The following is a 22,877-nucleotide window of genomic DNA, read 5'->3' as shown; positions in this document are numbered from 1 at the left end:
GGAAGGCAACTTCTGGGGATTTCTAATAAAAGGAGGGGAATTAAGGCTCAGCAGAGGAATCCCTGCTCCAAGGAAGGGGTTCCAGGTGGTTAATCCAAGGCAAGGTCCTCATGGCTTTGGTGCCATGGTAGTTACAGCCTGGTTTAACAAAGACAAACTCTGTGCAGGATGTAGAACGCTGCTGAGCAGATTTTGCTGCTGCAGGTGGAGCTGGACACACACTTCCCTTGGGGAATATGAGATGCCATTATTTCTGGCTGGCTTCTTAGGAAAGCCAGCAATAAACCAAATAAATCTGTTCTAGCAAGAACTGCAGTCAAATTACAGTAAATCCAGGTACGAGCCCAGCTGAGTTCACCCTGAAAGTATTCTCTTAAAAGCTTTTCACTGCTACTCTTATTTATTCTCTCCTGGCTTTTATTTCTTTTTTTTTTCCCTGGGTTAATTTCCTCTTTTATTATTCCATCTGCTTTCCCCTAGAACTCTTTTGTTAAAATCATAAGATACAAATCTTAGGCTGAGATGAGGGCAGATTTCAACAATTAAAATTAATTTCCAGTAGACAGCTGCAAAAGAACACTGTTGTAAAAAAATGCCATGGAAACATGTTACTCCTTATGCAGCAGGAACTCCAAGACTGAACAATGGGAAGCTTGGACCAGCTACACTTTCCATTTCAAACCACAGTTAGTGGTAAAACAACCCAACCCCACTCCTAACAATGCTAACATTTTTGTCACTCTTGTTTGATCTCATAATTCAGTGTCCTCTGGAATTTATAAATAAGAAAATTCAAGGAGGGAGATCCCAGCTTGTTGATTAAAAAGCAGCTCTTACTCAGGAGGGCCAAGATTCACCCACAGATTTCAAATTAACCACAACTGGAGAACAAAAATACAAGTAAGAGAAAATAAGAGGCAGCCAAGCTGAGAAAGACATCATTTGAAGCCACAGGAAACCACGTTTTGGGTTCTGGACCTTCCCCCTCCTGTACACAACCACTTTAAGGACAAAACCAATAAAAAATGCAGGGTTGGAGAAACATTGCTCTGGGCTTTAGAAAGGAATGTGTTGAAAAATAAACAGGCAGGTGGCACTGGGAAGCTTTCAGGTGCCAAACTGGCACACTTGTGGCTGGCTGGAGGGTAAGGAGATGGCTATTAAACAATAGATTAATGTATATATAATGGTTGTAAGACAAATGCATGCATAAGTCAGAAATGCTGGCTCTCCTGTGTTTTCATAGTGCTTTTGTGCCTTGCCTGGCTGGATTTTGGTCTCTTCCACCTGCATTTCCAGTGCCATGGAGGCCCCTCAAGCTGTGTCTGCCTTGGAGAGCATGCACTGAGCATTTCCTCACCCTCACATCCCTGTAAGTACTTCAAGTTAGTGCTTGGATCTCCATCACTGCTGTATTTGTGATAGCTGGGAGTTAACAGATAAAGAAATGATGCTGATTGTTCTCTCTGCCCATGGGAGCACACCAGATGCTTTGCCTTAGATCCTGTGCTTCTGAGCAAATGCCAGGGGCACCCTGGCCACACTAAGTTGGCTCAGGAAAGTGGTGCAGAAGTGCAAGCAGGGCAGGAGGAGCAGGCAGAGCTTTGATGCTGATGCTGAACAGGTTTTGGGTTGAGGCAGGTGTTCTGTTGATGCACAGATCCTCTGCTCTGGACTGGAACACTGCATTTGGGTCCCTGGTACAGCAGGGAGCTGTAGGAGTGAGCCCAGAGGGACGGAGCAGCTCTGCTGTGAGGAAAGCTGAGAGAATTGGGATTGTACAGCCTGAAAAAGAAAAGCTTCAGCCTTTCCAGTACCTGAAAGGAACTTACAAAACGATGAGCCGAGACTATTTACAAGGGCATGTGACAGGACGAGGGAGAGAGAGAATTGGGAGTCGTTTCAGACTGGATATTAGGAAGAAATTGTGTGAAAATTAACAAGCCCTGTGAGGCTGGTGAGGCCCTGGCACGCGTTGCCCATCCCTGGAAGTGTCCATGATCAGGCTCGACAGGGCTTGGAGCAACCTGCGCTAGTGAAATCTTTCTCTAGGCACGGAGAACCCTTTCACCATGGCAGGGAGAGAGAGGAACGAGACGCTTTTCTGTGCTCCGCTGCTCCACCCGAGCCGGGAGCGCCGGGGACGCAGCACCGCGGGGCTGAGGGGAGCTCGGTGCCGCCTCCCCCGGGCCCGCTGTGCCGGTGCCTGGCCCTGGCGGTGCGGGGGGAACCGCGGCTCCAGCCCCGCTGCCCGGCCCGGCCCCACCGCGGCGGAGGGAGCGGAGCGGGGAGCGGGGAGGGGCCGGGCCGGGCGCCATGGCGGGGCGGGCGGCGCTGAGGCGGCGGCGGCGAGCGGGGCCGGGCGGGAGCCCTGAGGGGGCGGCCGAGAGGCAAGGCGGGAGCCCCGCGGCGGCGAGGAGCGGGCTGTGAGGGGCCGGGCGGCGATGAACGGGTCAAGGCAGCGATGAGCGGGCTGTGAGGGGCCGGGCGGCGATGAGCGGGTCAAGGCAGCGATGAGCGGGCTGTGAGGGGCCGCGGGCGATGAACGGGTCGGGGCGGCTGCCGGCCGGGCCCGCGGAGCAGCTGGGCGCGAACAGCAGCGGCCCCGCGGAGCTGCGGGAGGGCACCCACGCCGCCACACTGGCCGCCTGCGCCTCCCTGCTGGCCCTCGTCTTCTGCCTCGGCTCCTACGGCAACCTCATCGTGCTGCTCTCCTTCTTCGACCCGGCGCTGCGGAAATTCCGCACCGACTTCGACTTCATGATCCTCAACCTCTCCTTCTGCGACCTGTTCATCTGCGGCGTGGCCGCCCCCATGTTCGCCTTCGTGCTGTTCTTCGGACCGGCCCGCGGCGTGCCCGGCGCCTTCTGCTTCACCTTCCACCTCACCAGCTCGGGCTTCATCATCATGTCCCTCAAGACGGTGGCGGTGATCGCGCTGCACCGGCTGCGCATGGTGCTGGGCAAGCACCCTCAGCGCGCCGCCTCGGCGCCCTGCTCGCTGCTGCTCACGCTGCTGCTCTGGGCCGCCAGCTTCACGCTGGCCACGCTGGCCACGCTGCGCACCCGCGGCTCCCGCCTCTGCCTGCCCATGGCCAGCCTGCCCAGCGGCCAGGGCAAGCTCATCCCCTACCTCTATGTCACCGACTTCATCTGCTGCGTGGCCGTGGTGTCCGTGTGCTACGTGATGATCGCCCAGGCGCTGCGCAGGAACGCGCGGGCGAGGAAGTGCCCGGCCGCGGTGGCCGCGGGCACGGCCAGGGCTCAGCCCTTCGCGGGCCCGGAGCTGTACAGGACACAGAGCTGCACCAAGCCGCCCCACGGGCACGCCAAGCTCGCCGGCCGCCTCCCGCTGGCCTCGGCCGTCAACCTGGCCACGGCCAAAGACTCCAAGGCGGTGGTGACGTGCGTGGTCATCGTGCTGTCCGTGCTGGTGTGCTGCCTGCCGCTGGCCATCTCCTTGGTGCAGGACATGCTGTCCGGCAGCGGCGGCTTTGTGCTCTACCAGTTCGAGCTGTGTGGGTTTACCCTCATTTTCTTCAAGTCGGGGTTAAACCCCTTCATCTACTCCCGCAACAGCGCGGGGCTGCGCAGACGCGTGCTCTGGTGCCTGCAGTACGCGGCCCTGCTCTGCTTCTGCTGCCAGCACAAGACGAGGCTCCGAGCCGTGGGCAAGGGCAGCCTGGAGGTCAACAGGAACAAGTCCTCGCACCACGAGACCAACTCGGCCTACATGCTGTCCCCGAAGCCCCAGAAGAAGGGTTTGGAGCAGCTTGGTGCCAGCCACTCCAAGGACAGCGTGCTGAGCCCCAAGGCGTCGGTGGGGCAGCAGCAGCAGCACTACGGGCAGAGCAGCTCCACGCCCATGAACACGCGGGTGGAGCCCTACTACAGCGTGTACAACAGCAGCCCCTCGGCCGAGCTGAGCACCCCGCACAGCCTGCAGCCCGCGGGCTCCTCCTTCGCCTTCGCCAAGCCCTGCGGCCCCGCGCTCCATCACTGCGGCAGCGCCGTCCCCGCCAGGCACATCCCGCTGCCCTCCGTGTAGCCCTAGACGTTCCAGAGACTGCCCTGCTCTGCCCCGGGCAGGAATCGCTCCGGACTCCACGGTTGGAAGCAAACGCGGAGCTGCCGCCCCCGTGACGCGCGCTGGAGTTCGCCTGGAGAGCCAGCCAGGGGCATGGTTTACATTTGGGGTTGTTCCACGAGGGTGGTTTTGTTACCCAGTTTTACTGCTGGGCAAGTAAAAAAACCCTAAGCGCCACAGTTCTGTGGTTCGTTATGTGATAAGGCCGGGTTGGAGTAACCTGGGACAGGGGAAGCTGTCCCTGCCCATCAGCTCTGAGGTCCCTTCCAACCCAAACCATTCTGTGGTAACACCGAGTATCATAAATACCTTGTGCTTTCAGGAAGGAAGAGTTGAAGAGGTGACTATTTGAGTTTAAACTTTTGCCATTTCATTGATTCATGAATCAGTGTTTTTCAGTAATAACAAAAGCCCTTTATCTTCACAGAGTGAAACCCTGGTTCTGGTGAGCTAAATGGCAGAATTTCCATGAACTCAGCTAAAGTTCAGGATTTCAACTTTGGCTTCAAGTGGGACAAGGCTTTGTTTGGTCAGTGTTGCATTTCCACTGGGGAGGGACACTTGGGAAGTGTGGCACTGGGATAAACCTCTGCAGTGTGTATATTAATATCTGCTGGGCATTGATTTTAATGGTGGTGGCGTTCTGTTCCCCAAAATAATTTGGAGAAGTGTTTTACATCTGATAGAAATAACCATGCACTACCTAATTATTTGCATTATTTGAGGGTAAAGGTGAATTTTGCAATACTTTGTGACTGATGCACCAGGAGGAGCACAGTCACCTCTGGAATTCCCTAACTGGTCAGCTGCAGTCGTGTTGCTGCTTGCTCTTTTGCCCATGACTTTGTATAAACTGGGATTTATACAAAGGCAGAACTGACAGCTATTAACATTTCTGAAACCAGAACGACAAGTTTTTGTGGTTTTGTTAAGTCTAACATCAGTTTGATTTCATCTGTCTGCTTGGAAATTTTGTCTGTTGGTCTACACAGTGAGCAAGTCACAGAGGTTTAAGTATTTTTAAAATAAATTCACCCATTTGTGTTGTATCCTATTGTGGGAATTCCCTGGGAGACAGAGCAATTCAGGGGCTTTAATTTAAATTCCTGACACTTCTTGCTCTAAGATCTCTTCCAAACAGGCAAATCACCTTTCAGCTTCTGTGGCCTTCAGCCTCAGTGTCTCCAAAATTATTGTGCCACAGGCTTTTGATGCCTTGCTAAAGGAAAGTGCCACATCTTCAGGAAAGTGTCAGTGATGGGAACGTGATTTGTTACTTCAGAAACAAAAAATGTCCACATCATTGCTGTCTGTGAGTTGTTGGGTCAGGCTTTTGGTTAACTAAACTGTTCTTTGTTTAACACTGAGTATGAATTAATTCTGAATAATTCAAACCAGCTTCCTTGCAATAAAATCAGTGTGAACGACTTTCTAATACAAATGTAAAATGGAAATTATTTCCGTAAGTCTTTTCTCTCTGCCCAAATTCTTTCTTTTTTCTCTGAATGAATAATGTGGTTCTTTCTAAACCAAGTATAAAAGATAATGAAAAGATCTTGTTTGACTGTTCTGTATTTGAATTTCTCTTCAGTACAAATTGTACTGGAGGGAAAAATACACACGAGGCAGTTTTTGGGGTTTGCTGTGTTGCTGTGCAACTTCTCCTGTGCCTTTAGCTCACAGGAACTTCATCCCATGTTTCAAAATTAAACCACTCACACCTCATAAAACATCTGCATTGAGTATTCATGTGAGAGTAAAGCAAGAAGGGGCCAAGCAGGAGGTTTTATTGCCTTTGTGTGACAGAAGAACTGAAGCCCCACCCAAGCTCTTTGTAATTTGCTCTCTGTTCACTCCTGGTGCCCTTAACACCACCTGTGTCATTAATACTGGTGTTCATCTGTACAGTGTCATAGTGCCAGTAAGAAGGTGCAACACCTTTCAATCAGCAGGAGGAACAAAACCTCGTTTAAGTAGCCAGCTGCACCAAATAGCTGTTTTGTGGGAGGTTCATGGATGTAGCAAATGGAAATTGGATTTTGAAAGCAGGTACAACTGCAGTGAATTGTGGACTGAAAGAATCAAAATTTTGATAAAATAATTGGTTTAGACTCTTCTGGAGTATAACTTCTCCTTTTTTTCCCTTAGCCTCTTCTGTCAGAAGCCTTCTGAGCACAGAACCAGTAAAGAACCAGTGAAGCTCCAGTAAAGAGTCACTGCAAGGTTAACAAGCAGCAGTGGAATTGAGAGGGAAGCAGCAGTGGAGGTGGGAAATGTGGGGGAAGAGAGGAGGTGAGAAATGTGACCACTGAGTGCTTTAGCAAAAGGAAAGCATAAAGGTTATTAGAAAAACAACTGTTTAATTACTTGGGGCTCATTAGTCTCATTAGCAAGTGACTTCTGGTTGCTTAAATGAACAAAAATATTTGTAACGTTTGTATAATTCACAGTCTTTTTAAGCCCTAGATCTCTGTGGTGTAAAGAGTTGGCTTTTTCAGCTGCTGGTCTGCAGGATTGTGGGTTTTATCCTAATATATGAAAGCTCATAGCTGATCAGAGTCAGTGTTCCAGACATGCTGCATTCCTGGATTTGGGATTTTCTGCTGGGAAGTTGTTTGTGTTTACTCATAGGAGCAAGTCGTGCTAAACCAAATCATTTGTCCTCACCTGGTGTTTATTTTCTGTCACAGTCTGTTGATCTCCCTGTCAAAGTTGGATCAGCTGAATTTCTTTTGTTTTTTTCCCAGGCACAATAAATAAAATTTATCAAGTGGCACTAGTTGAGGGCAAGGACCATGCAGAGGTGGCACTGAATCTATTGGAAATGGGTCAGGGTGAAGGTGGAACTTCCCTAAATCTAAATAATAATGTGCAGAACTTGCTTACTCTCCAGAGATTTGTGATTAAACAAAGCTCACCCCAGTTATTTGACAGCAGAGACCACCACACTCAGCTCTCCTTTCTGTATTGTCTGGCTGTATATTTTATTCTGAATTTACAAAAGGTTTTCAAGTCTCATCTCTCCCAGCAGTCACTGAACCCAAAGTCTGTAGCAGTGTGGGTTTAGCCTCTCTCAGAGGGCTAAATTAAGTTCAGCTTTAAACCAGAGCACAGAAAGGAGCTGCTCCCTGTGCACCAGTGGGGTTTGTGGCTCTCTTACCTGCACACAGGGTTTGTTCCCACCTTGAGCTGTCCCAGAACTTCAGTCCAGTCCTAAGACACCACTTCTCGCTGCCACCATCTGCCAGGAAAGCAGCAAGGACATGCACTGTGGCCTGAGCAGTTCTTCCTTTCAGGGGACAGCCACAGCACTTGCAGAAATGCTGGGAATAGCTGGACAAATTCAGGCATCCAGGAGGAAAAGGTTCTTTATCAGTGCTCGGCTCTCATCTCTTTGGGATTCTTATTAGAGGGAATACCGGGAGTGCTGCAGTCCCCCTGGGAGCCTCTCCTGGGGCTGATCCAAACCCCTGGGCACCACAGCAGCCTTTGCAGGAGGTGAATACTTTTATCTGAGCACAGGCTTTCCAGCCCTCAAGGTTCCCTGTGTCTTATTCCAGCTCCTGCATTTCCACAGCGGATCCGTTCTCGGCTCTCACCAGCGGCTCGTTGGTTGTTTTTAGGACAGCTTTTAGCTGATGCCAGAACATTTTCTGCCTGTGTTCCTCAGGGCTCCACTTCAAGTAGGTTTTCCTTCTGAGCAGTTTTCTGAGTTTGCTGAATTTCTGTGGGATGCTGTGGGGTGGGAGATCTTCCAGCACGATCATGATGAGGGAGTCCAGGTTTTCATTCAGGACCCGGTGTTCGGCAAAATACAGCTCGTACTGGCACCAGCAGCTGTTCACAAAGCTGGGAGAGAGAACAAAAAGCACTTTATGGCTGTTCTCTATGCAGTAAAAAATGTTCCCAAGCACAGGATGCCCCGGTTTGAAATCCCTCTCATGGTAGCATATCCTGAACCCGTCGTTTTCCAGCTTTTCCAGCAGGTTCTCCTTGGTCCAGCCGGCGTCATACTCGCTGTAGGAGATGAAGGCGTCAAAGAGTTTGTTTTCTGGCCTCTTCTCATACTGCTTCCTCTTGGCCATGCACCAGTACCAGCCCATCCTGATGTACCAGGGCCCATCCAGTCTCCAGCAGAGCGCGGTGAGGGCCAGCACAGCCAGCCCAGCGGCCGCAGCAGTCACGGCCAGCTGCACGCCCAGGGAGCAGCGCAGCAGCGTCAGGCGGCTGCTGCCCACCAGGGAGCCGCGGCGCTCCGGGGGGAAGCTGCACCTCACAGCCCCCCCGCCCCTGATCTCCAGCTGGGGCTCGTGCATGTAGACATTGACAAACCAGTACAGGTCACAGGTACAGAAGAAATGCTCCCCTTGGACAGTGAGAAGCCTGAGGCTCGTCAGCGGGCTGAAGGTGGCCTCCACGATGGTGGTGATGGCGTTGTCGCTGATGTCCAGCTCCACCAGAGAAGCTGGGAGAGAGCCGGCCTGCAGGAAGGAGATCTTATTCCCTGAGAGATTCAAATACTTGAGCCCTGGGAGGGATTCCCCAAGGCCATCAGGCAGCTCTGGGATGAGGTTGTGGCTGCTGTCCAGGCTGGTCAGTGCAGGAAGGTGGCCAGCAGGCTCCAGACGTGTGATCAGGTTCCCAGAAACGTTGAGATGTTCCAGCTTCTCCAGGGCAGAAGTTAAGGACAGCACCTTCACCTTGTTTTTACTAAAATCACATTCTTTTAAGGCTGATGGAAAATACTCCGTGTCTATATCCACAATTTTGTTGTTTTGAATCCTAAATATTGTCAGGTTGGAGAGGGATTTCAGGCTGGGGGCGATGACTTGGATGTCGTTGTTGCTGATGTCGAGGTGCTGCAGGCTGGGCGGGAAATTGGGGAGCACAGAAATGTAGTTGCTGCTGAGGTCCAGAAATAACAGTTCTTTCACTGTGTCAGCAAACCACTCTGGCAGTTCCACGATGGAGCAGTTGGACATTCCCAGGTGTTTCAGCTTGTCAGGAAGGCTTTCAATGGGTGTCCCAGCCTGGTTCCTGACCAAGGAGATGGCAGAGATGGTTATAGTTCCAGGGGGAGGGACGCACTTGGGAAGAGAATTCCCGCTTTCTGAGAATGCTGTGTAGATGAAGTGGTTTCCATGAACATACATTTTTTCCAAGTTAAGCAATTTGGGAGCAAAATTCGGGGGTATTTGGCTGATGTTGGTGAAGGACAAATCAATCTCCTTGATGCTGGAAGGGAGGCACAGCGTATCCAGGTTGTTGATGGGGTTGTGGCTGATGTTCAGGAACAAGAGCCGGTGGGACGGGAACTTACAGAAGGACTCGGCATCCAGGATGTTAATGGTTAACTTGTTGGAGCTGGCATCAATGGACAGTGTGTTTTCCATTGGGAAGAACAGGGAGAACAGTGACAGAAGATCCCATTCTACATTGTTGTGACTGATGTCAAGCTCCAAAATGCTGCCCAGCTGGGCTTGGCAGAGTTTGTCATCCAGCTTTAACATCAGCTCCTCGTGGGAGAGGTTGCTGTGGGACAGGTTGAGTGTCCCATTGATGGGAATTCCACAGAGGGTGGGCTCAGCTGTGGCTGTGGGAGGGGCTGTTGTGTTCCTATCTCCCCTCCTGAGGAGATTCCCTGTGCTTCTCCTGAGCCTGGGGCTGAGGATTTGCAGGAGGGACGGAACTCCAGGACGTGGCAGCTCCTCGGTGGGAGCAGAAGGCTCCAGAGCAGCCCCCGAGGATGTGGCAGAATTCTTGAAAAGCTGCAAAGACCTCGGAGTTTTGCCAGCAGGTGAGAGCTTCAGGTGGGGTGGGAGATCTGACAGAAGCAGCTTCTCATCATTAAATGATAAATCCACAGAAACCAGGCTGAGCAGACTCTGGAACGCTCCAGGCTCAACAGCCCTGATCCGATTGTAGGAAAAGTCCAGAACTTCCAGCCAGTCAAATCCTTCCAGGTCTCCCTGGGTAATTTTTTCAATGACATTGTGTGAGAAATTGAGAGCTCTTGCTGTTTTTGGAGCTTGTGCTTCTGAGACAGAGGAGAGATTTGAATAGGAGTAGTTATAAACCAGGAAGGCTGGAGGTGTTCTCCACGTTAGGAATCCGTGTGCTCCGCTGAGTAAGAAAGGAATGAAGTAGAAATTAAGGCAGCCAGGAAGGGTCCTCATCCTGGAGAAAATAAATGTTAAATCCATCATTATAATATGTTAGTGAATACCCTTAAAAATAATCCTAATTTACTTGAAGTGTATAAATTGTTTTGTTAGGTGTATCCATTAATCCCTTTATATCAAGCAAAATAAACAAATTTTACTTCAGAGTAAGAGAGAAAGAGACAGTGATTTGAAGGAGAGTGCTAATCATCTGAGGTCGTGGTAGATAAAGTCTGAATTTTTCCTTCTCTTCTTTCCCAGGCAGCCCCTGCAATACCACCTTCCCCCTGCAGAATCTGAAATGCCTCAGGGCTCCGTGGGGCTCAGCTTTTACAGTCTCCCATCCCAGTGCATGAGAACCAAGTAAGTCTGAGCCCTCCAAAACCTGCTCAGCCGCTTCAGCGACGCCCCAGGGAGCTCCACGGGATTGTTTGACCTCGGATCTTCCCCTGGTGCCAGCCCCTGGAGCTTTGCTCTGCCGAGGATTTACCATTTGTTTGGTAAGTTTTTTTGGGAGCAGGATATGGGAGGCGGCCAGGAGAGGTCCCTGCCCCAGTGCCCCACAGCATTCCCAGTGCCGGGAGTATTATTATTATTGAATATTATTATTGTAATGATTAATATTAATAAATAATAATAAATATTAATAGTAATAATTTTAGAGTCCCTGACCCTGCTGCTCCAAGCAGCATTTGTTCCCTGGAAAGGCAGGTGCAGACTCCATGTGAGTCACCTGTGTCACCACAGTCCCACAGGGGTGAAAATCATCATCAATTGATGCCCCCCTCTCTCTGTCCTCCCTTCCAGCACCCTCCCATCCCTGTGACACCCCCTACCTGCTCTCCCGGGTGCTCCTGCCTCCCTTTCTGCTGCCTCGGTGCCTTTTGTGGGGCTGTAGCAGAGCTGGGCGGGTTGGGGAGGAGGAGGAGGAGGAGGTGATGCCGGAGATGATCCTCCCCGGTGGAATCCGTCAAGTTTTCCCCTTCGGGTCGCTACCGGGCGTTGCCCAACCCGTGGCCGAGGGGGAAATAGAAGGTGGAAGTTGCTCGTTTAATGCAACACAGTGTCGAGGGTTTTCACAGCATCGCAGGTGGGGGGAAAAGCTGGGAAACCGAATTCAGCAGGGACAGACTGCAGGAATGCTGAGGGAGCTTGGGGGGCTGCTCCCAGGGGAACCCCGAGCAAAGGGTGGAGCTTGGGGTGCTGTGGCCATGCTCTGCCAGAAACAGCACTACTAATGGGAACAGAGCCAAAGGAATGATCCAGACAACGCTGGGCTGGCTTCACTGACTCAGAAATCCAGGTTACTTGTGCTGTTAGCCCGTCCTGATGGCCAAAGTCCCTCAAAGTCCTCATAACCATGAAGTGACATCAACTGTAACTTCACCTTTGCCTCTCCCTCAAAGAAAATAGTATAAAAGCAGCTTGAGTGGGGAGGGAGGTCAGAGGAGTGGCCATCACATCCTGGGGTCAGTTGATGCCCCACAGGGACACCTGGGTAAGAACCTTACTCTAAGTTATTACCTGGAGCTTCATATCACTTCAATTTTTTTTTCCAATTCTTTTGCAACCACCAGTGACTGGAAACTCACGGCAGACCAGAGGCCCCTCTGTCCAGCCCTGGGGGCTGGAAAACCCGAGGTGGTTTGTGCTGTTTGAGTGGGCACTTTCCTGCTGTGGCAGGTTCTGGGAATTGCCCCACAGAGCTTCAGACAGATCCCAACCTGCTTTGGTAGAAGGGGCAGGAAATTGATAAGCTGGGATATGTCAGGGGAATTTTCACTGCTGCTGTCAGTGCGGGGTGACGCCCTGCAGTTGGACAGTTCTAAATGCAGTGGAGTTCACGAGCCTCGGGCTGTGCTTTCCTTTGGGAAGATGGGACAGCTCCATCCCAGCACAGGGGCCAGCAAAATCCCAGAGAGAGCCAGTCATGGTTGGAAGGGACAAAGTTAAAAAGGCAGCTTTTTGGTACAAGCAGAATTCCCTGTGCTGGAAAGTCCACACCATGTGGCCAAGCACAGGAGCAGTGCTTTCATTCCCAAAACAGGTCCTGTGCCACTTGTCCTGCCTCTCTCTGCAGGGAAAGGCTTTTTGGAAATATTGTTTAATGGAGGAGAGCTGTACCTGCACAGGAGCTGCTCAAATCCAAAGAGGATCAGCACCAGACCTCACAGGAGCTTTTCTTATTAGGTGCTGAATGAAAATATAATTATGAGCTGGAAATGCACTTGTCTGTGTGGAACAGCTCTACCTCCTGAAGGTGTAGGAGCAAACCTCAGTCAGCTGCTGGTCAGGAGGGCCTGGGAGAAGAGGGGGAAGCAAAAAATGTTTCTTTTGGAGGTGGGTGTGGGTGCTGGGCAGGAATAGCTGTGAGTGTGGAGCTTCCTGTGCAAGGGGAAGTGGAGGCTGAGGAACACGGGTTTGCCAAGAGCCTGTTTGCTCACACCATGGCAAAGCTGCTGTTGGGGGGCACCAGGTGCTGTGGCTTCTGAGTCAGGGATGTGCTTCCCCCTCCTGCCAGGGAGTTCCCTCTCGTGGGGGGAATTCTGACATTCCACAGAAATAACTCTTCTCAGCTTGCCCTCTGATCTAATCACCACAAGGAGGGATGTGCAGGGGTGTGAGTGTGTTGTGTTCCCTTTTCCCTGGCACAGCCTGGGGGATGCTGAGGCTGCCCAGAGCTGGGTGGCTCCAGCCTTTCATCAGGGCAGCCTTGATCCCAAATAAAACCATCCTGAGGGATTGCACAGCTCTGAGCCACAACGAGGGGATCCAGCCAGCAGAAGGTGAAATGCTTTCATCTTTTCTTACTCTGTGATGGCTGCTGCTGCCTCTGGCAGGCAGGAAGGCTGGGAATGGGGGAATCAGTACAAGACTTTTCCATTTCCAGCTCTCCCTGCCACCTTGCTGAGCCTCAGAACTGGGGATATGAGCAAGAGCAGTGAGAATCAATTTAAATGCCAGATCATGCTGCTGCTGCTGTTTGGGTTTTCTGCTTGGTGAGACACTAAAACAGGTTCTGTTGCAACAGCCCAGCAGCTCAGGGGAGTATTTTGGGCATTATTTGCCCACTCATCTGCCACGTGGCTGGCAGGTTCCTCCCCACAGGCATCAGAAATTCCTGTGCCTTGCACAAGGGCTGCAGAAAAGAGGAAATGTGGTGGGCACATGGAAGTGACCAACACACGCTGACTGGACACTGTTGCTACAGCCCCAGACGTTCAAGGCTCTGCTGGGTGTTGGCCACTACAAAGTTTTTCAAAAATATAATGTAAATCTACTTCTGATTCTCCTGTCAGCAGTATTTCAGCTCATCTGGTCCCTCTCTTCTAGGAATGCCTACTGCCAGCAGATCAAAACTTCCACCAGGGAACTGCACCTGGTGGCAGGAAGGATGTTCAAAGTAACTATATGAAGATGAACCCTACAGTGCTAAATATAAATAAATCCATGGAATGTCCTGGGAAGCAGCCCAGAAAGAGCAGCTGAAGAGGGGTGAGGTACAGTGACAGGAGAATACAATTCCCAGCAGTCAGGGTGAGGTGACATTGGTGTTTGGAGAAAGCAGGAACAGTAGGAAAACCAGGAGTGGTGCTGTGGCTCCTGAGCAGGAAGTGTTGGCTTCACCTTGTCCTTCTGCTGGCAGCTGAACTCCTCCCTTGAAGCTTCAGTTGTGCCTTTTCTGAGCTGAGGGGGGAAGGTGTCACACACGAGCCAGGCAGCAAGTGCAAGACAAGGTTTTAATCATTAAAAGTTTATCAATAAGCTCTTATATACACATAGTTATACACAAGTGGTTCACGAGTCCCTCAGCTTGGAGAGCTGTGCTGGTGAGGCCTTTGTCAGCTCACAGACACTGTTCCCATGGGAATGCCAGGAATTGGCCTGGGGGGCTGTGCTGTCCTCAGCTGGGCACCGAGAGGAGCCCATACTCATCTGCTGTATCCAGGATTTTACAGATGACTGGAGACTCCACCTGGAAGAGAGACCAAAGCATGAACTCAGCCCTGCAGGAATCTTGGGGAGAGCCACTGGGAGGAAGGGGCCACTTAAACACAGAGCTGGAGATGGGCTCCAGTAGCAGCCCTGACCTCAGGGTGTCTGTACCTACCCCAAGGATGTATTGGCAAGAATGAGGCTCCAGCATGTAAATGGTCACAGCGTGAGGGGAGTCTGATTCTTTACATCTGGAAACAGGAGAATTTGGGGGTTGGGAGGCAGTAAGCACACAGTAACACTTATTTCACTGCTGCCTGCAGCATTTTATAAAGTTAACAGATCCTGCCTTCAGCAGCAGGAAACAGGCACAAAACATCACTGTGTGAAAGTCCACTTACTTCAATTTCACAGTCACCTGCCTTGGCTTGTCTGTCAAGTCACAAACATCTCCATTTCCATAGAAATGAGACACCATCCTGCCAGGAAAGATCAGAAATGGAAGAGTTTGGAAGTATTCAGCACCATTTCCAAGCAGGCAGTTCCATGGTGTGATCCAGCACCTCATCATGGGTCAAGTATTTAATATACAAACCAATAGTAACAAATACATTACACTGTAATTTATATTTTACTATTATTTTATATTATACTGTTATATAGCAATAGGTGGTATTGCAGTCACTGCAGTTGCTCATTGTTGATAGTTTTTCTCTGTGCCCTACCCAAAGTGCTGAATTCCTCATCTGGGATGTTGACTGGGGGGCAACCTGAGCCTGCTGCTCTTGCCAGTTTATTTGTGTGTCCAGAACCCAGATTTGCCAGGGCTGGGCTGGTACCTGACTGTCTGGGTGCCATCCTCTCTCAGGTAGAAGGTCCTGGCTGCGTTTTTCCTCGACCACTCGATGTGCTCCTCCCTGCTCCAGGTGCCCACCACCACCGAGGTCTTGCCACTCTCCTTATCCTGAAACAGCAAAAGTTGATCACTACAGAGGATTGTGTTTCCTTGACAGGAATGTTGGAACCCTAGCCACTGAGAATTTTAAACTAACCCCCCAAAAAACCCACTACATTTAACCTGAGGCTGTGAAAAAACCTTCCAAAATTAAATAATAAAACTGAAACGATAAGTGAGCAATTTAAATAGATGTGTGTAGTATCACATAGTAAAAAACTTAAAAGTTTAAAATTTTGAAAGATAATAATATATATAAAAAACCAAAATAAACATTTTAAAACAAAAGTTTTTCACCTTCTTCATAAATCTAATTAATATTTTACAATTGAATTAAAAAATCCACATTACAAACCACAAATAATTATTAAGTTCAAAGAAATAATTTAAGTATCGTTCTTTAATTAAACAATTTATCCTCAAAAACCTTATTAAAAAAAACCCTCAATTTTTAGTTTAACTTAAAATACTATAAAACATAACTTATAAAATTATAATATTAAAAGAACTGAAAGGAACACACCTCGTGGTACTGGTGGACGTATTTGCCGTAGCAGAATTCATATTTCCACCAGCCAACGCCCTGGGGAGAGGAACAACCTCAGTGTTAAAAACAACCCAACAAAACCCCTGAAACAAACAGCACACCCCAAACCAAACCCATCCTTTATCCCCCCAGACCCTAAAGCTGCTGTTTCAGCTGTAGCACTCAGTTAACCCAGGCTCAAATAAACTGAATTTCAACAGAGAAGCTCAAAATTAAACAAGCACATGAATTAGGATGCATTCCATGTAGCTTTATTCCAGGTGGCTTTGCTGCTCACCCCATGGAAGCAGTAGGAGCCACTGAGGAATTCCTTGATGAGCTGCTCATCAGTCAGTTTGGAGATGTGGGTTGTCCCCACTGTCAAGAGCTGGTGGCTCCCAACAGCCACAGGCTTGTGGATGGAAGAGAATTTCTCTTCTTTCGTTGAAGGCATTTCTTCCTGCAATTAAAGGATACCACTGAGTCCCCTACAAAGTCTTACAGGTTATATGAAGTCACTGAACACTGAAGCAGGTTGGCTGTTTTGGTCAATTTTACCTGAAAGAAAATTCCAGTCAAACCCTTCACACATTTGTGAACTGTAGGCTACAAAAATTTTAAATCAGAAGCCCACACTTGCTTTGTTTTCCTTCCAAACAGGATGAGTTACAGATGGTTTCAACAGTCTTAGAGACCAATGAAAGACTGACATCATCTCACAAAATGTGTTGAAGATGGAAAGGAAATGAAACAAACCCTACCTCCTTAACCCTCCTAAAAGGCATCTTCAGCATTTCCTGCTGCTTCTCCAGCTGTTCCAGGTTGTGGGGTTTCAGTGGGGATCCTGGCAGGGACTGGCAGAAGATGTCATTCACAGGGGAAGCCCTGAACCTGCCCAGCAAGGTAAGAACATGTCACTGTGACACCTGCAAGTACAGCAATCAGCTCAGTGCTCTGAGCTTCTGGCTGTGCCGCTGCCCAGGTGGTGCAGGTGCTTCCCTGGATGAGATAGGGAAAGCCCCAGAGGCTGAGGCACTGCTGAGGGCAGGAAAAAAGGGCACTGAACTTGGAATTTGGATTGTGAACCCTGTGATGTCACTGGGCAGCATTCCCAGGCTGCCACCTCCACCTTTCCTTTTTTACCAAGGTGATGTAAGGGGGGAATGATGATCCTGTGTGTTTATTTTCAGTGTTTGCATCAACCCTTCCAGGCCTTCCCTTTGGAAGGAGGCAGCAGCTCCAGATTTTATCCTTATCCAGCAACAGAACAATTTCCCTGTGCACTTTCTATGTTTTTTTCCTACTGCTACAGAGGCTTAAAAGGCTCACAACAGTGCCACAGACAAGTGCAGCAAATAACAGAGATAGCAGATAACCAAACCCATGCACATGAGAAAACTTACAGTGGATAACAAACATTAAAAACAGCAGCACTTAATAACTCCAACTGCCAAGTGTTCACAAAATGCAGGATTTTGCCTGTTTCAGATCACTGATTAAATACTCACTTGTTCCAACATCTGTGTAAATCCAGGCATCCTGTCCATTATCCCCCCTTGTCTGTATGGCACATTCCCTTGGCAGTTCTCTTTACACCCCTTGGAAGGTCCAAAGACTCAGGGGGTTCCCTCAGATACGTGGTACAGTTCAGAGAAGGGGAGGAAACAAGAAGCCTACACTTAATTTTTGGAAAATAACACTGAAATTGTGAATTCTCCATATGGAAATGGCTTCTAGAGAGCTCCTCATGTTGGGAGGAGCTAAAATCAAGGTTCAGGTTATGACTGCAGAAGGTACTTTTGGTTTGATAGACTTGTAAAGTGTGGTACCTGCAGTCTCCAAATGCCATGAAGATTCCTGAGATTCCCTCAAGAAATCATAAACTAGGAAGAGACAGAAGTGCTGTGGGCACTGTGCCTGTGTTTGGGGTGGCTCTGGACACTGTACCTGTATTTGGGGTGGTTGCACAGCAGCGGGGTCAGGATCACCACCTCGTACTCGCAGGTGGTGACCTCTGCCACGGAGAGGATCTCGTGCTTGGCCTCGGGGTGGCAGATGTACATCACTGTGCTGGACCTGGGCAGGTTCTGCCTCAGGCTGCAGGGAGTGCCATTGCCCAGCTCCACGGGGTAGTAGGGTGTCATCTGCCCTTCAATGTTCTTTGTGGGGATCTGGGAGAGGGAAAGGAATAGGTCAGAAGCACAGGAGAGCTCCTGAGACTCCCCTGGAACAAAAAATGTTATTCCTGTGTGCAGAGGCAACATTGCCAGGTTAAAATCGGACCCTGTTCTGAAACATCCACACCTGGGTCTGCCCAGGCTCAGCACCAGGCCCTAAAGAATCCAAAAAATCCCTGCAAAGTCACTCTAGCACCTGCACTACACCTCTCAGCATTCCCAGCCCAGGCTGCTCCTTATCCAGAGGATCCCACACCACCCCTGGCTGTGTCTAACAGAGTTAATGGTGTGTACAAAATAAATATGTACAGAGTAAATCCCACTGTGTCACACCTCCCACTCTGCTCTCTTCAGCTTTGCTCCTTCCTGTCTCATCCAGCTCCCTCTTTAAGACCTTAATTCCCTAAAGGGGTAAAGTCTCTATCCTGGAAGCAGCTGGAGTTCCTGGCTTCCCAAAGTTCCTACACCCACAAACTGACTCTTTTTTACCTGTATTGCTTGAGCTACTGAAAGTTTTCAGTGCTGAACAGACAGGGGTCTGTGCTTAAAGACAGGGGTGCTTTGTGGGGTCAGGACACTCCAGGGATCCAGGACATTCCAGGGATTTCTGGGGTCAGGATATTTAAGGGATCCAGGACCTTTCTGCCCCTCACCTGCTTTGGCTTTCAAGCCATGTCACCCAGCCCAGACTCCTCCCAGAAACTGCTCCACCATGAGTGAAGACATTCATGAGATTAAAGAACCAACATGCCCTTTCCTGATAAGAGATTCCAGGAAATCCTGACATGGCAAGTGCATCATAAATACTGCCCAAGGAAAAGGCAATAAAAGACTTAATTTGCTCTGAAGCTGAAGGGAAAAAAAGCTGCACTGCAAAACACTTTGTTTTCTTGGCTTTCCAAGATGCCACTGCCACCAGAACAGGCCGTGTTCTGTCCCAAAAATGACTTTTAAACTGTTCCCTAATCCTGGGTATTGCTGAGATCCCTACACAACCACCACCCTGGGCTACTCCAAAGGCCACAGGCACAAAAACTTCATTTCAGCCTGAAAATGAAGGGGAACTGGCAGTAAAGTCAAACCTGCTCTCACTAACTCCAAACTCCACCATGCTTCAGGTATTCCTGTTGTTTTGCTACAGAATCAGCAACTCAGGAGTTTTGGGGCCTAAACAAGTGGGCAAGTTCTCTAAGCAAGTCAGCTCCATCTCTTAGGGATTTTGTGCTGTAGGGCTGTGTTAAGTGTAAGTCAGTAATTTGAGTAGCCAGACTAAATAAATTTTCTGAGCTGGAACTGATAATTAAAAGCAAGAGAAGTGCAGCTCAGGAACAATTTCATTTCTTGATCTTCTTTTTGGGAGGGGACTAATTACATCCTCTTATCATTAGATTGGATATTAGGAAGAAATTCCTCCCTGTGAGGGTGGGCAGGCCCTGGCACAGGGTGCCCAGAGAAGCTGTGGCTGCCCCAGGATCCCTGGAAGTGTCCAAGGCTGGATGAGGCTTGGAGCAGCCTGGGATAGTGGAAGGTGTTCCTGCCCATGGCAGGTGGCACTGGATAGCTTTGAGGTCCCCTCCAACACAAACCATTCTGGGATTCTATGATCATCTATAAATTGCCTCCACTATTGATGGCAGAAGTTAAAACAGATGTTTTTCACTTGCCTCTTTTGCATCGTCTTTGGAATTTTCCTTCTCTTCTTGATCTAGGGAATAATTAAGAAGGAGGTAAGTTTGTGCACTTGAAATGAAATGGGATTTCACAGAGAAGTTTTTTCTGGTCTGTGTTATTTGCTGGTGCTTTATACACTGCCAAGAGCCATTTGCAGGTGCAAAAGAGGAAAGAAAGGAGATAACCAGGGATCTGAGGCCCACAGCAAACAGAACAAAGCACACGTCAGCTCATCACAAAAGCACCTGGAGCTGGTAGGACAGGCCAAACCCAGCCCTGACACCAAGGCAGGGCTGCAGAAACGTCACTGCAGCTGTTTGGGAAGGGTGGGAACTGCACAGGATACAGGCAGGTGCTTTGGAAGGAGCAGGAGCTGCCAGAGAGGAGGCAGGGAAAGGACACAGGACACAATCTGCCTCCCAGCCAGGAAGGGCAGAGGGACAAGAGCCTGACAGACTCAGCTGTGGTGACCTGAGGCACCACCACAACATCCAGCCCCACAAAATGGGGGCTAGAATCAAACATGCTGTGTTCTGTGCACCCACTCCCCCAGAACAAGGCAGTTCTGACCCCCTGTTTCCTTCCAGGACTGAGATCCCTAACTCAGGGCTGCAGCCAGGGATCCAGAAGTGGGATGAACAGCACTAAATCCCCCCCAGGAGACTGCAGCATTCCAGGTAATCACTTCTAGGAAAACAATAAGACTTATTTGAACTAATTCACAGGCAAAAAATGCTCCAAAAATCATTTATTCTGAACTGCTCTTTGAGTTTGGGGCTCAGCCACCACATTTCCACCCAAGTCCCACTCTAGACACTTGAATTTTTCTGAGCCAAGTTCCCTAACAAAAGGCTCTCATACTGGTCAGGCAGGAATAATTAAAACCCAAAATATTTCATGAACATCAGCAGAATGAAATAATCCAAAACACACCTGGTTCTGACAACGGGTTCCTCATTATCATATTCCCCAGGTAGTATTCTTGGATGTTTATTTTCTGCAGTCAAAACAAACACCAGTTACCACTTTTCCCAAGCTTTTTCAGGGAATTCAAGGCTGCTGGAGGAGTTCAGCAGGGAGGTGCCAGTGGAGAAGGGGGATGTGAGCAGCCTACCTGCCCTGTTTCCTTCTCCTCATGGTACTGACGGATGTGTTTCCCATGGCACACCTCGTAAGTCCAGTAAGATTCAATCTTAGAAATAAAACACATTTTAAAACATGATCTTTAGATGGATTTACACGCCACAGAACCACCCAAATGCTGGCTTTTGCAGCAAAATGCTGGAGCAGCCTCAAAACCAAGAGCACAGCGAGTGGACTCAGTGCTGCCCAAACAAACATGCCAGAGAAGACTTCCTTGACTTTCACACAGACAAAATGAAGGAAAATATTTTTTTTTAAATCCACATTTTTAACTGCTGCCACAGCAACACATTAATCTGAATTCTGATATCTTTAATCACACAGAATTTTGTCAGTGATATTAAGGCATAAAGTTATAAAGACCTTGTTTCAGCCTGTATCTCATTTACTACCCTAAACCTTGACTGGTGTGCAACATTTTTAATTGGCAACTAATGAACAAGACAGAAGTAACATACTCTATAGGAACAGCTGCTTTGCTTAAAGAGAGGCTCCAGCAGTTCCCCTGGAGTAGGACCCTTATAGTCCTTTTCTTCTTCCTGCAACAAAAGCACATTTCATGACATTAAAACCAACAATGTAAAGACTCAGCTACAGTTTCTATTTACAGAATAACTCACCTCGTTGCCACTGGCTATGAGTGGCAGGAGACACTTGTACTTCTCTTTATCCACAGTGGTCATGATGATGTAATTGTCCTCCTTGTACAAGACACCAGTGGTCGGCTGAGAAAACAACCAACCCATGGGTCAGCCAGGTAGGGTTTTTTCAATGCTGCTCATTAGAAACACCCCTGAATTCCTGAGTGGTGATCTAGAGCATTTCCTGGGACTTAATTACACCACAAGCCTTGGTTAAGCTAGTTGGGAGTTGCTTGCTGCTGCCTTCACTTTGCATCTTCTACTTCCAGTCATCCCTGCTCTCCTCCAGATCCCTGATCCCCTCCAGATACCCAGATTCCTTATCCTCTCTAGTTCCCCAATCCCCTCCATATTTCCAGATCCCTGCTGCCCTTCAGATCCCTGATCATCTCCAGATTCCTGCTGCCCTCCAGATTCCTTCTCCCCTTCAGACCCCTGATCCTCTCCAGATTCCCGATCCCGCCCAGATCCCCGCTCCCCTCCGAATGCCCCCACTCCTGCTCCCCCATTTCAGGCCTTTACGGCAGCCCCAGCCCCTTCACGCCCAGCCCTCCCCACGGCGCTCCCAGCACAGGATCCCCCGGGATTCTCTCCCGGCTGCCGGGCTCCCTCCGGCGGCGGACCAGCCCCACCCAAGCCCCCCTCGGAGGGCTCCGAGCCGCTCCCCGGCCTGCGGGCCCCGCGGTACCGACCAGGCTGAGCTCGGTGCCGGGCCAGTTCACCCTGAACGGGATGTCGTCGCTGAGCTGCGGGAGCGCTCGGCCGCCCTCGGCCACGGCCGCCACGGCCGCCAGGAGCCCGCAGAGCAGCGCCGGGGCCGGGCAGGGCGGCCGCAGCCCGCAGCCCCTCCGGGGGGCCGGGGCCGGGCTCGGCGGCCGCAGCCCGCAGCCCCTCATGCCGGCCGGCGGCTCCGCCGAGGCCGCGCCGCGCCGCCGCCACGTCGGCTTCCGGCAGCGGCGATCAACAACCGGGGCAGCGCCCGCCACGGGCCGCGGCATCCGGGGCACGGCCCGCCGGCAGGTGAGGGCACGGCGGGGGAGCGGCGGGGCGCGGGCTGTGAGGGGAGGCGGCCGGGGTGTGAGGGGGAGTGAAGTGTGAGGGAGCGTGTGTACACAGGGAGGCAGCGAGGGAGGGAGGAGAAACGTGAGGGAGCGAGAAAATTGAATGAGGAGTGTGAGTGAAGGAGTGAGCGTGAGGGAGGAGTGTGAGGGAGGGAGCGAGGGGGAAGAAGCGTGAGGGAGGGAGGAATTTGGATGAGGAGTGTGAGTGAGGGGATGAGTGTGAGGGAGAAGTGTGAGGGAATAGAATGAGGAATGTGAGGAAATGAACGTGAGGGAGAAATGTGAATGAGGGGATGAGTGTGAGGGAGAAGTATAAGGGAGTGCGAAATTTGAATGAGGAGTGTGAGGGAATGATCGTGAGGGAGAAGTGTGAGGGAGGGATTTGAATGAGGAGTGTAAGTGAAGGAATGAGTGTGAGGGAGGAGTGTGAATGAGGGAGTGAGCCAGGGAGGGATAAAAAAGGAATGAGTGTGAGGGAATGAGTTGGGGAGGGATAAAATGGGGGTAAGAGGAGGAGGGC

The 22,877-nt window shown here is 50.2% G+C and overlaps 3 protein-coding genes across 3 annotated transcripts; 1 reads left to right on the top strand and 2 right to left on the bottom strand.

Annotated features, from left to right (window-relative positions):
- The first annotated feature begins 2,375 nt into the window (after positions 1 to 2,375).
- Positions 2,376 to 4,296, top strand: GPR75 (G protein-coupled receptor 75). Its single transcript, XM_033056488.1, has one exon. The coding sequence runs from the start codon at positions 2,542 to 2,544 to the stop codon at positions 4,045 to 4,047; it is 1,506 nt and encodes a 501-aa protein (XP_032912379.1). The 5' UTR covers positions 2,376 to 2,541; the 3' UTR covers positions 4,048 to 4,296.
- Positions 4,297 to 4,909: 613 nt separating this feature from the next.
- LOC116994636 (toll-like receptor 2) lies at positions 4,910 to 10,262 on the bottom strand. Its single transcript, XM_033056487.1, has one exon. It carries the CDS (start codon positions 10,260 to 10,262, stop codon positions 7,638 to 7,640), a length of 2,625 nt encoding a protein of 874 aa, XP_032912378.1. The 3' UTR covers positions 4,910 to 7,637.
- A 3,711-nt stretch (positions 10,263 to 13,973) lies between these two features.
- Positions 13,974 to 22,294, bottom strand: ERLEC1 (endoplasmic reticulum lectin 1). The gene is made up of 14 exons (XM_033056246.2): positions 21,989 to 22,294; positions 21,276 to 21,380; positions 21,114 to 21,194; positions 20,627 to 20,704; positions 20,446 to 20,509; positions 19,506 to 19,546; positions 17,612 to 17,835; positions 16,426 to 16,555; positions 15,963 to 16,124; positions 15,662 to 15,721; positions 15,023 to 15,147; positions 14,585 to 14,662; positions 14,359 to 14,434; positions 13,974 to 14,223 (listed from the first exon to the last, which is right to left on the bottom strand). The coding sequence occupies exons 1-14, from the start codon at positions 22,292 to 22,294 to the stop codon at positions 14,152 to 14,154; spliced, it is 1,602 nt and encodes a 533-aa protein (XP_032912137.2). The 3' UTR covers positions 13,974 to 14,151.
- Between the last annotated feature and the right edge of the window lie 583 nt (positions 22,295 to 22,877).

The sequence above is a fragment of the Catharus ustulatus genome, chromosome 3, assembly GCF_009819885.2.
Source record: "Catharus ustulatus isolate bCatUst1 chromosome 3, bCatUst1.pri.v2, whole genome shotgun sequence".
NCBI classification, from domain to species: Eukaryota; Metazoa; Chordata; class Aves; order Passeriformes; family Turdidae; genus Catharus; species Catharus ustulatus.
Note: the sequence above shows the minus strand (reverse complement) of the source record. Positions and strands in the feature narration are given on the sequence as shown.

What these genes read in the sequence shown, in the direction of transcription:
- LOC116994636 (XM_033056487.1), bottom strand. Translation starts at nt 10,262, where the DNA reads ATGAGGACCCTTCCTGGCTGCCTTAATTTCTACTTCATTCCTTTCTTA.
- ERLEC1 (XM_033056246.2), bottom strand. Translation starts at nt 22,294, where the DNA reads ATGCCGCGGCCCGTGGCGGGCGCTGCCCCGGTTGTTGATCGCCGCTGC. An exon ending in AGGAGAAGGAAACAGGGCAG is followed by an intron (nt 20,510 to 20,626) that starts GTAGGCTGCTCA and finishes TTTTGACTGCAG; the next exon opens with AAAATAAACATCCAAGAATA. An exon ending in CCAAAGACGATGCAAAAGAG is followed by an intron (nt 17,836 to 19,505) that starts GCAAGTGAAAAA and finishes TCCCTCTCCCAG; the next exon opens with ATCCCCACAAAGAACATTGA.
- GPR75 (XM_033056488.1), top strand. Translation starts at nt 2,542, where the DNA reads ATGAACGGGTCGGGGCGGCTGCCGGCCGGGCCCGCGGAGCAGCTGGGC.